This window comes from Pteropus alecto, unplaced genomic scaffold (assembly GCF_000325575.1).
Source record: "Pteropus alecto unplaced genomic scaffold, ASM32557v1 scaffold87, whole genome shotgun sequence".
Taxonomy (NCBI): Eukaryota; Metazoa; Chordata; class Mammalia; order Chiroptera; family Pteropodidae; genus Pteropus; species Pteropus alecto.
Window position 1 is genome coordinate 13686303 of NW_006443225.1, and position 12507 is coordinate 13698809.

Below are 12507 nucleotides of genomic sequence, written 5' to 3' on the forward strand. Positions count from 1 at the left end.
TAGTGTTTACATATGGTCTAGACATTAATAGACACAGAGCACTTAGTAAGTTCCAAATGTCTTATGAGTTCTACTTATCCTCTCAGCCTGATTGAGTCATGCTATTAACCCATTTTACAGATGAGGAAACTGAACCACACAAAAGCTAACTTGCCTGCACTCACGCAGCTAGTAAATGGAGCTAGGATTCAAATCTAACCTCTTAACCATGATGTTGGCGATCTCAAAGGAATTTTCTGAAGATTGATGAAATAAATCATGGGTTACGGTCAGCGTAATGACGAATGGTAAGTTATTCATAAAAATTAGCCATTATTTTTATTTATTAGCAACAGGCAGGTGATAATTATTCCCATACACTGCACAGGCAAATATTAAATCCAAACAAATTATTTTGTTCATCCTTTCATGGATTTTGCTAAAGAATAATTTATAAAAGACATACTGTGGCAACAGACAAACTCTAAAAATGCCACTTAGAAAAACTCCTTTACTCAAAATGAAATCATGTGCAGAATGTAAACAATAAAATTAGATTACCATTTTCTATTGACAACAGAATATTTGACCACAAATATATAAATATAGCCTTTAAAATGCAGCCTCAAACCGTAATTCTATACACATTCGCTCTAGTTTACATGTTTCTCATAAGATTTCTTTAAAATACTCTAGTTGGATATAACTGTATTTTACTAAATTAAAATTACAGTGAGAAAAACAACTTCAGAGCACTTGTTAGTGTTCTAAGCTTTGTAGAAACGATAAAACAACTTTAAAATAACTTCTGATGATATGAAGTTGAATTAACCTATTATCTTAAAATACGCAATACACAAATAAATCTTAAAATGCAGAAAATGTAGCCACCTAATTCAAGATTGTATCTCTTATCATCTGGGAAATCCGATATACCAATTCAAAATTACTATTTGAATTACCATCAGAATTCCTGAAACCCTATTTGTAGTGAAGATTCCAACGGCATCTGGTTTTATGTCACTTCAAGGCAAATTCATCTGCCTTAAGTTTAAACTTCTTCTTGAGTTTGAATCTAAATCTTCAATAGAGAAAACAGAATTAGAGCTCTTAGTTCCGCTTGCTCACACCTCTTCCTCTGCCCTTGCCCTCTCCTCACACCCAGATAACCAAAAATAAACACTCAAACTAGCAATATATGAACTGACCGATCTCAGGCTCCCAGGGACTTAGGACAACCAGAGAAAACAAAGATGGAGAGAAACGCTGCTTTGCAAACAAGGCCTTAATGAGGTACGTAAATAAAAACTCTTTTTACTGCTCCAGCTCTGAGTCCTTCTGCAGATTTCTCAGCCACTTCTCTCTCTCTCTCTCTCTCTCTCTCACACACACACACACACACACGACACACAGCCTCTATCAAACTGAGGCTTGAACATACACTCACATGTTGGAAACCCTCTCAGATCTGATGCTTTGCTATTTCTCCCCCATCCCCCGCCAAAAAAAAGCATCACCACCAAAAAGCCCGTCCTAAAAATTATGCTTTAACAATCTCTCTAATAAGACATTTCTATTCCATCCTGTCCTGGAAGCCTAACTGCTCCAAAGACAAGGAAAAACAGTTAAAAGAAAAGCCACAATTGATGTTTTCATAACCATCCATTAGTCTCCTCCAGGTCAAGCTCTAATAGTTTAATAGTCACAAATATTTATTAATTCACTTGGAAACATATCGCTTCTAATAGTGCCTTTCTGAATGCAAGTCAAGCATTCATTTATGCAACTAGTTTATATTTTTACCTGTTTACGTTTTATAATTCCAAGATTTATATACTGGGTGGAACCAATAATTAACTGCAACCAAAACAATTCAGAGAGGTTGGACTCGAATATAAAAATATGAATAGTTGAAACTTTTGAAATATGAAACAGTCAAACAACTATTCTAAGAACATTTCATCTAGAAAATGAAAAAGCACAATATTTGAGGCTGCAGCTCAGTGTCTTTCTGTCTTTATCCCTTAGATGAACCATGAAAATAGGCGCTAGCCTGTGAGTACAGAACCTACAAACATTGAGTCTTATGATAATTTGGCAGCCGACTTAAGAAGAAACTTAATATTCTCTGCCTCGCCATTCCATTCCCTTCTTGTTTGTTCTTCAGATGAAGTTATGGTTTTTGATACAGGAGATTTTCATGTTTTCTTAGCCTCGTTATAGGGACAAGTGGTGGCAGGAAGTAAAAAAAAAAAAAAAATGGGTCTAAGACAATCTATATAAATGTGGGCAAAGCCAACAATTCTGTAAACTAAGTGGGAGCTTTGCTGACCTAATTAAGGAGATCCGCTTCAACTGGGCTGCAGTAAAGTTGCTTAATGTACATATGGCAGATAAAGCTAGAATTATTTGTTAGGGAGTTAGGGGAGGGGACTGATATTTTAAACACCTTGTGAAATAATAATAATGAATTTCTTGCTTTTCATTTTTCTAATTCATTGGTAAACACTGCTGGTTTCAAAATACATAAGATTTTCAAAGAAAGAATAGGAAAACCGATAATGATTATATCCCAGAGAAGCTTGCCAGATATTCTGACTTCACTAATCTTAAGCTTAACTCCTCTAGTGGTGACTGAGAGGAAGGAAGCCAATGCATCACAGAACATATCAGTGTCATGATAAATTGATTCAGAATTAATAATAGCCTAGAACTTTCTGACTGTTTGCATCTAAACAGGCATGTAACATAGATCGTGAAGAAAGTTCGAGTCTGTATTTTCAAACTATATACTAAAATAAAATTGAATATCCCAGTAGATTGACTAAAAATCCATTTATTTCTTTTGGATAATTTATACTGCTACTTCCTAACTTTACTTTTTAACTACTATAACCCTTGCAAAGTACACCAAAAATGGAGCGAGATGAGTAACTTGTATTTATCTGAAATTGGTCTAAAAAATTCACTTCTAAAACATATGATAATCAAGATTGTTTTTAAGATATGGAATAATTTCTAAAGTATTTCCCAAATTGAATGGCTCAGCAGATTACACAATTGTCTAAAATATTTTACTATTTTAAACTTATTTTGGTTACACAAAAATCTTATAAAACACGTATTCCTGAATGTCAACGTGAGATCAGCTATGAAATGTAACTACTTAAATATACTATCAGTCGACCTGCCCTTAAAAAACCATACATCCATCATTCACGCAAAGCCATCCGAGAAAGAAGTCCCTAACACACATTCAGTTTCAATACTGGGTGGTTCTTATTTTGTTGGAGACAATTTGCCCATAAATGATGACCCAATGAAACGTCCCACTCTCTATTTCATTTCTTCATATATAAGAACATTAACTACTGTTATTTCAAATTAACCCTACCAATATGTACAGGTATAGTCTATTAAGCAAAACAATTTAATGTACTTAGTCTTCTTCATTTTTAAGTGACTGTTTTATTTGGACTTTTCAGTGATGAGAGTGACTGTCTGCACCTCTGGCCCCCCTGACACTCTCGTGAGTGGTGCCTGCACAAGGAAACGGGGCCCGCCAGCCCAGGGACCTGCGGTGGTCTCCGTGACTGCGCCCACCCAGTCTGCACCTTGCGGTGGCCATGCTTGCACCCGAAGCCAAATCCAAGGAGAGAAGAAAGGACTGCTTGCTTTTTCACTTGCTCTATAAAACCTACTTGAGCGCTAGGACTGTTTTCCTCTAAATTTTGTTTTGATCAACTATCAAAATGGGGAGAGTTTCAGGTGAAAAGGTGCCTTATCCAGAGACTAATTTTTTGCTAAATCGGCAAAGTTTCTACTTTTGACACTGGACACTGGTAATGAAAGTATTTACTCAAACAAAAAATAGTCTATTTCCATATTAAAAACAATCACTGTTGGTATAAAAATTAAGACGTCTCATGAAAACAGCTGATTTTATACTTTTTCTATTATCATAAATTTCATACTGTTATTAGTCTCAAAGCCTTCACTAATACATAATTGGAATACTGCAAACAAACAATTTTATGGCATTTAGTTTTGTTTATTTTTAAGAAATGTGATAAAGATCACCATGGTGATTGGGAAATGATGGTTAAGGGTTTTGTTTATGCATGGAATTCTAACATGGATAATTCGACTTCTAGTGAAACTTATGCTCTAAGTTCATCAAGGTCCAGAGGTTTAGTAGGGAGTAAATAAGCAAAAATATCTGTGAAGAAGTAATTTTTCAGTAGGCTAAGGTTGAAGTAAATACAATGCAACCATATCCTTATGCTAAAACCTTAAAAACATACACAGTACCTAAATAAATGTGAATAATAGCTTATGATACATATATAGTCAGGCTTATATGTTTAGACTTAGGTATATGTAGATTAAAGCATGTATTTTTATTTACATGACATCCACAAAATGTTCATGTAGTAATTATACAAAAATAATTGTAATATTAGTATGGTTAACCTTTAAGAAAACAAATTTTGTATGTCATCCAAATGAACTTGCATATTTGTTAACAATAAGGTTTTTTTTTTTTTTACTTATTTATAACTTAATGGCCAAAGCCACAAGAACACTAGGCACATAAATTATTTTATTGATATTTAGAAACAATCCAATGTTATATTTAAATAAGTGTTTAAATGTAACAAATGGTTATATTTAGTAACAAAACAAAGTAAAATAAAAGAAATTCTAAATTTCCATTATTTATAAAGCAAAACAACGCAAATGAATACTGTGCTGTGGAGAACTGTCAACAAGGAGATAAAATACAAAGGTTAAAAATGTTATGCACACACCATACGTATGGTGTGTATATTAAATATCCATGCATCTATGCAAAATAAAACCAGTCTATGTAACATTATCACAATCCAGTGACGTGAGGCTCCTAACTAATGATGAATACTGATATCACCATAAGTCACATCACCTAAAGGGAAACAGAACAGCAGGTCCATGGATTTGACAACTGAACTCATAACGAAGCGCACACTGACGAAGAAACAAGGTGCAAAGTGACCGTGAGACGTAGACACTCACCTTCGGTGCCATTGGGAGTCATGGAATTACTACTTAGGTGAGAGTTATCGAGTTTGGGGCCACTGGGGGAGTCACTACTAGCACTCAGACGGCTATGCGGGCTGGTTAGATCCTGCATTTCCATCGACCTAGAGACAAGAAGCCTTCCGTTTGACAGATGTACCAAATTCATACCACCACCACTTAATGCGCTAACGACTTGACACCTTCTTTGAAACATTTGCACAAAAGTCCCATTGTATCTACTAGACTCGAAATAGTTCATCTTACATTTTACCTTCAGTCACCCTTTCAATAACATGTAGTATTGAAAGGTGTCACCTGCCTTACCTATCCAGCCAAACATTCACCTGGAGCTTTAGAAATCTTTATTTTTTTTTCCTCTTATGTAGCTCAAGTCACAGGATCCAATGAGATAATTACATCTATTTTAATTTTTTTTTAAAAAGCAGTCATTCTTTTATATTTTAAAAAAAGGCTTTTTTTTTTTTTTTTAAAGACAAATATGTGGACAGGTACAAGAGGAAAAAAAAATCACTTTTCTATGGAATCTGTTTTATCTAGTAAATTAGCACTAGGTACTTCCTTATAATTTACCACCCAACTGTAATTTAATGGGTCTCCAAACCAAATAAAACACTCGAAGCCCATAGTCTAGTGACAGAGAATGAGATAGTCCTGATGCATGTGTTTACTCTGGCAAACTGCTTAATTGTTCCTCTGTTTCCCTTGAAACAAATGCAGCATTAAAACATTATGAAGTCGGCTCACTTGTTTGCTTTGTGGATTACATACAGCGTGCCCAATTGGAAAGGGATAAGGCCAGCGTGCAATGAGTCCCCGTGAGCATTAGCACTCAGAATACCTCAACTGTCACCTACTCAGGGAACTAACACTTCTACTTCAGCTCTCTGTCTGTGCATTTTTACCACACAAAAACGGCTAGCTCACCCCCCTCTATGAAAGAGCTGAGTCTCCACAGTCACTCATCCTATAAAAGGTACGGAAGCCGTACTCATGTTCACAGCTGCACAACTGTCCACGCAAACTCAATGTCCCACTGGTGAAGAAGAGGGTTTAAAGTGACGACAAACAAATCGGATACCATTCTGTTTCTGAAGTTTTGGAAAATCTAAGGCCCATTCGCTTTATTTCTCATTTGTGTTTCTTAAAGGGGAGGAGCCGTTTAATATAACATATCTGCAGCTAGGAGTGTTTGCTCCTCACCCTCTCCAGGTCAATAAAAGCTACTCATTTTAGTTTGGAGGGTGCACTTACTGAGTGTAAATGTTAGTTTTTAGAATGGCTTAATGTGAACCATTTTCCTTCTAAAGTGAGTTTTTATTCCCCAAATCTTCTGCGTTCAAACTACGAATGGTTTAAAATTCAATTTTTTTTTCTCCTAATTCTTACTACACATTCACAGTTTTCTTAGCTCCAGAAACTGTAGCCCATAATCATTTTCAAACCCAGGCTCCTATTCCCTTCCCACATACTCAAAACGTTTGACAAGCGTGCGTGCACGCGCGCACACACACACACATGCACACACTGCTAAGTAATTTCCAACAGAGGCTGTTGCTATTAATAGAAATAATTAAGAAATACTAGACAAAAATAGATATGGGTCACAGAAAGGTAATCTCCAAAAATGTCAAATATCAACAATATCCTTACCTGCAACTTGAGGAAACAGCAACATCTGAACTGGTTTGAGATGTTTGCACCTGTGATCAGGGGTAAAAAATTAGAGGCTGTTGTTACTCCGCTTCAGTGTCAGCTCTTAATTACACAGAGCACATGGCTGGGAACGACAATGCTCTCTTTAAACCAAAAGAGAAAGAGGAGGACACCGCAGCAGTGAAAGGCATATTGTCTTTAAGTTGAGGTCTCTACTGTTGTTTCCTCCTGCAGGTCTACCCCCCTCCCCGTGTCAGGGGGGGAAGGCAGCCAAATGACTGGATAGTGATTCATCACTGGCCTATGACAGCTGCAAACGGGATTACCCTTCCCCCAATCAACATGCAAAGCAGCCTTGCCCAGGCAGCTTGGAAAAGGTGCCTGGAAAATAATTGCTATTAGCAAAATGAGTGTGTTTCGCAGCAGCAGTCCGAGGAGTCATCCTCCAGCATCCTCGGAAGATCTTTCATCTTCTGCTATCGCCGGCTGAAATGCAGTTTCCCGCCCACCCCTTTAACTCCTGAGAGTTTCTTATCCTTATCACGATGTTGTTTGCCCCTATATTGACTAGTTGTCATTTAACATTCGCTGCAACAGCTTCTGGGCAACTTTCCGGTCGTGCTGGATGAACTATAAATGGCAAAGGCAAGTTTTCATACCCCGAGTCTCACCATTGGGCATATGCTCATTTACCCATGCAAATTTAAAATTCAGCTCATGCTGAATTCTCATCACCTGGTAAAATAGAAAAAGCAGTCAGCTTTTTACTTTTCCATCTTTTAACCCGGGAAAGAGGATGGATAGTTTAATAATCAATTCAGTGTCCCAGTCAGCCAGCATTTTGGTGTCTTTTATCTCCAGATGAATCTGTATTTCGGGACGTCTCTGCACAGCTAATGGAACAGGCTGGCAGGCTGCGCTAGTCACTGCCCTTCCTTCAGAGGCGGCGCAAACTGCCAGCAGGTGAGAAACTCAGGTGAAGGTGGGCTGCCGGCTTGCAAGCTCAGGCTAACGCCTGCCTTAACAGTAAAGGGTATTCTGCATAACGTTTGAAAGGACTCAAAATTCCAAATCTTTGATGTGCATCTTCATTCAACCTGAACCGACATCAATTAGGGTTACGAAACAAAGATGAGAACTCGAGCATCTCAAATGGCATTAAAGTTATCCAACCAACTTCCCCGGAGTCCTGTTATTTTTTAATTATGATTTATGAAATTAAGAGATACTACCTTTTGGCAAGAATGAAGCATTGTTAAAATCTAAATATCTTGGTGTAATGTTACTTGAAATGGCTGGGTATGCTTTTCTATAATATGCGAAGGATGAAAAATAACTTTCAAGAGATGCCTGAGCATTTAATGGAAATTTAATTTTAATGCCTGTAGATATGTCATTTGGGGATAACAGGCTTCTGCAATTTTTTGTTAAAATTAATGTTCTCACACAAGAGTTTTCTAAAGTTTTCCTTTAGAAACTGCAGCAATATGCCTCAAGGATAAATTTTCTTTTTTCTTTTCCACTTTTATACCCCTGGAATGTATTACAGGTGAAAACTTAGTTTTAAGAACTCTCTTGGCTTAATTATGTGAAAGAGTATGTAAAACATACTTTCTGTTAAATGTTAAAAATGTTAAAATACATTCCTATTTTAACATTAGCTAGGTAGTATGATCTTGGAAATATAATTTTAGTTTCATCGTATACTTTGAAAGTTTGATTATTTACATTTGAGGTTTAACCTACCATTTAAATTTCAAAGTCAAACTGTTAATAAAGTGAACTTCAAAATAAGAATGATTCTAACACATTTTCTCACTGGAAAAAAATGTATTTTCACAACATATTTCTTTTATGCTGACTTGACTGGGTCTCTACTGTACTTTCTATATACCACAATTTTTGAAAGTCCACATCCATGATCTTCATTTCATTAAGTATACTTCAGATATATTCTTTTGTGTCTCAAGTATTATTTAAACCATGTGTTGTGTGTTACTGTATTTAAAAATGACTCTTTAATCAAAATAACTTTAAAACAACTAATCCTCACTTAGGCTGGTCAGCTGAATCCACATCGTGGTCCAGGAAAAATAAATCTACTCTCAAGAATGCGAATGCAGACAACAATTAGACACAGATGTGAGCAAAATTAGTTACAGTTTACAAAATGCTACACTTCACATGCTTTTAGTTTTTATGTGTAGTACAAGATTACAGTGCAGTAAGGAAACATATTCTTATAATGACTTATCTAGAAAGCACACCTATTTCTGATTGGTGCTGATTTTCTCTTATGTCTGACAATCTCTCTGGAAGTTTCAATGTTTTCTAGGTCTAAAACCGTAATGAGTTTCAAAGGCAATTAGGCATATTTTCATTCAAAAGAGAAAAAATTATTTCATGGTTTTCAGGAAAAATGCTGTTAGGCACTCAGTAAACTTACATTTTCTGCTTATGTCCATAAACTTAATATATTTCTTGTCTTCTCCTAACCTAGTATTTTTAATTCAAATGCTCCTTTGAGTGCAGAAATATTTCCCATAATATTATACATGGCCATCTTACATTACAATGAAGTCATTTCACTTTAATGCTTTTTAAAACTCTTTGTATAGTATACCCACAGCAGCATACTGACAGAGTTGTGAAAATAGAGAGAAAAAAAGATAACAGAACTTAGAAGTTAAATTCAAGAATCCTAAACTAGTAACTTTGACTTCTGATTAGTTAATGAGGTCTTTTAAGTTTGCCTTTTTTCTAATTAAATTTATAATTCTTCACAGATGTAACTTTTGTTGATGTTCAATTTGTCTCTCTCATTTTGTTAAACCTCTCATAGTACTTCGCCAATCCATTGAATAGCCACATTAAATCTGTTAATACCATGCTCTTCAACCCCAGAAATTATTTCCAGAAGGCAAACTTGCTTTGAGAGATCATCAAACAAGACTTAAGGTACACATTTTATCACATTTTCCCTACCACAGAGCTCAGGATGCAGAGCAAAATTCATGACTTTTGCACTGTTTATTATACTTTGCTAAATTACAAATCAAAAGCATCTGACAGAAGATCATGTATGAAGCCAAAAAGTTAATAATGTTCTGTGAAAAGTAAACTGTAAATGGAAAGGGATTCTAAATCTCAGCAGCACAGAGCAAATAAAACGTAGGTACTTGTCTAAATTATGGGTTTTCCACAGGCTTTTCTGCTTGCTAGAAGCAATTTTTATAAAATGACTATAATTTTAAACTTTCCTTTTTTCAAACTAAAAAGAAATTTTCAAAGTGAAAGTACTGAACTTATCTAAATAAATAGAGTTGGCAGCGAGCTAGTTTCGCCCAACCGCAGATCAACCCGAGCACTCCCAAATTTGAAAGACAATGGCAATGTTACCTTAGGCATACGTCTGCTTTTTAATCACACTATATTCTTACTAAGACTCTACTCAATCAATATCTCCACCTATGGTGTCAATGTTGTTATAAAAACTTGAACCTAAAATTGAAATAAACTTTTGTAACACTTATCTCCTTCCTTATCAGAGTCCGTAAAATGACTGCTTTGATACTATTTCTGATTTCTAATGTAATATGCGGTGTTATTTTTGTAGTATGTCATTTAAAGAAAATGACGATACAGTCCCCTTGAACACAAAAACAAGTATTTGAAGGACACTGCTTCTACCTATAGTTTTAAAGGATTGTTTTCAAAATTCGTATTTAAAATGTTGAATGAAATACTTTTGACATCTAATTAAATGGGAGAAGTGGATTTATTCTCAATGGAAGTGTTTTTCTTCTTGCCAAAGTTTTCTTAAAAGTTTTCTTAATAAATTTCTTAAAAGTTTTCTTAATAAATTTTCAAATTCCAATAATTTTCTTTTGAGAAAATCATTGATCATGTCTGTGAATCTCATATAGCAAATGACTTCCCTTTGGCCCTCTAAAACTGAAGAGTTGGCTGAATTAGGCTTCTCTGTCAGCGCGAAGAGTTTTCATGACTAAAAATCCATGGCTACTTGCTCATCTACTGAATACTTGGGCCTGAGGAGAACTCAAGCAGCAAGAAAGTCAAATATCAAATATTTGATAATGCAAAAGAAAAAAAAGAGCATGACTATTCATGTACACATGTTCTCAAACCCAAAAGGTGGGCAAAAACACACACAAGCCTCAAATAAAACCTACTCTGAAAGACACTGTAAAAAAAAAAAAAACAAACAAGCCCAAACCTATACAACTACACTGTGTGCTTAACTATCGACTTTTTGTTACCCCTTGTCATTTTTAAAAAGTGAAACATAAAAACGCTTGTCTAAATTCAATGACAGCTCTGAATTTACTGAATTCTTGCAAATGTATGCTTAAATGTGTTCAAAAACTCCTCCCAAGACATACAAGCCCATGAGTCATTAGCAATTCATCTATGGAGTCTGAATGACAAATATTTTAAGTGGTAATTCAAAATTTAAGAACCTTGTTTCTGATTTCAAGGTCCATTAAAATCCTATAAAGTGTCGATAAGTGAAAAAATATATTAATTTGGCAAATGTTTATTATTTCACCTTTTGAAGATGAGCCTGTTTAATACGGTTGAGAAACTGGTTTATTGAAGTAAAAGGATTTCCTTCCTTAAAAAGTGGTATCTATTTTTGTTATCTCTTGTCCTTTCAAAATGTTAATTCCTTGTTTTCTCATATCGTCCTGACGTGTGTAGGAAAAGTTATCTGCCTGGTGCGATGGATGTATCTATGCGTATACACCGCTTTATTCAATATCACAAATAGTTGAGGTTTGTGCAATTCAGAAGAGATATGAAGTAATCTCCTTATAAGACTACGGCCGTGCAATATATGTGATATGGATCATGACAAAAGTAATTGTTAACAATTAATTTATAATCAGCTCTTAATGATTCTAATCGCTCAGATAATTTGGGGGTTAAGAACTACACTTTCATGATGGAACCCTGTGGCTCATAACGTACTAGGTACAAAGTGTCATAATCTTCCCCATGCCCTCATGTTTTCCTTTTAAAGGAAATCAAAACAATACTAAAAGCGCTCCTGTTATCTTGAGCTTTGCCCACAGGACAGCTGTTGTCAGTCACTACAATTTTTCAAACAGTCAGCTTGTACTTACAGCGCTTACATCTGCTGCGTCCACCAGTTTAACGCGCTCCTCCGAATTTTCTGGTTTAGCAAACCTCCATTCCTGACATAGTTTTGCTCCTGGATAAGGACGCGGGAGGGCTCTTAGGAGCTGGTGGCGGAGCCCGGCGCTCCTGGGAGCGGAGCGCGTGTGGCGGGGCGAGCCGGGCCGCGGGCGCAGCCGCCTGGCCGCTGCTGCAGGCGCGGGCTGCCGGGCGACTGAGCGAAAACGCGTTCCCCAGAAAGAAAACCGCCACAGCGGCCGGCGACAGGAAGGCTGAGAGTCGGAAGTGGCACTGGAGAGTCTCTCCCTCGCCCCAGACTCGGAGCCATCAGCTCCCACCGTGCTGTGGAGAGACCGCCTTGAGCCCCGCGCTGCGGCCCCACCAAACAGCAGCAGCTGATAGCATCTGAGCGCCCTAGACAAAGGAACGGCAGAATCGCATCCCTCGGTTTGTTTGCGCAGCCTTGTAGGTCTGCCCGTGGAGCCTCGGGGCTTTTTTTTTTTCCTCTCTTTCTTTCTTTCTTGTTTTTGCAACGCAAACCACAGCTATTCTCTTGTCCTAACCTTATTGGTTTAAATGCAACAATTGAAAGGAGCACACTGCTCGGTCTGACTCAACCTTGCTGCTTAAAAA

General features: G+C 36.6%; 1 protein-coding gene across 5 annotated transcripts in view; it reads right to left on the reverse strand.

Annotated features, from left to right (window-relative positions):
- EYA1 (EYA transcriptional coactivator and phosphatase 1) overlaps positions 1–12456 on the reverse strand; it is a 145615-nt gene extending 133159 nt beyond the window's left edge. For 2 of the 5 annotated variants that reach the window (XM_006924024.3, XM_006924026.3), the window contains exons 1-3: positions 11862–12456; positions 6712–6761; positions 5035–5162 (exon numbers count right to left, since the gene is read on the reverse strand). In XM_006924024.3, coding sequence (XP_006924086.1) covers positions 5035–5158 — 124 coding nt within the window. In that variant the 5' untranslated portion in view covers positions 5159–5162; positions 6712–6761; positions 11862–12456. The remainder of the gene's footprint in view (positions 1–5034; positions 5163–6711; positions 6762–11861) is intronic. The other 3 variants (XM_006924025.3, XM_006924023.3, XM_015598585.2) reach the window with 2 other exon arrangements.
- Positions 12457–12507: the final 51 nt, after the last annotated feature.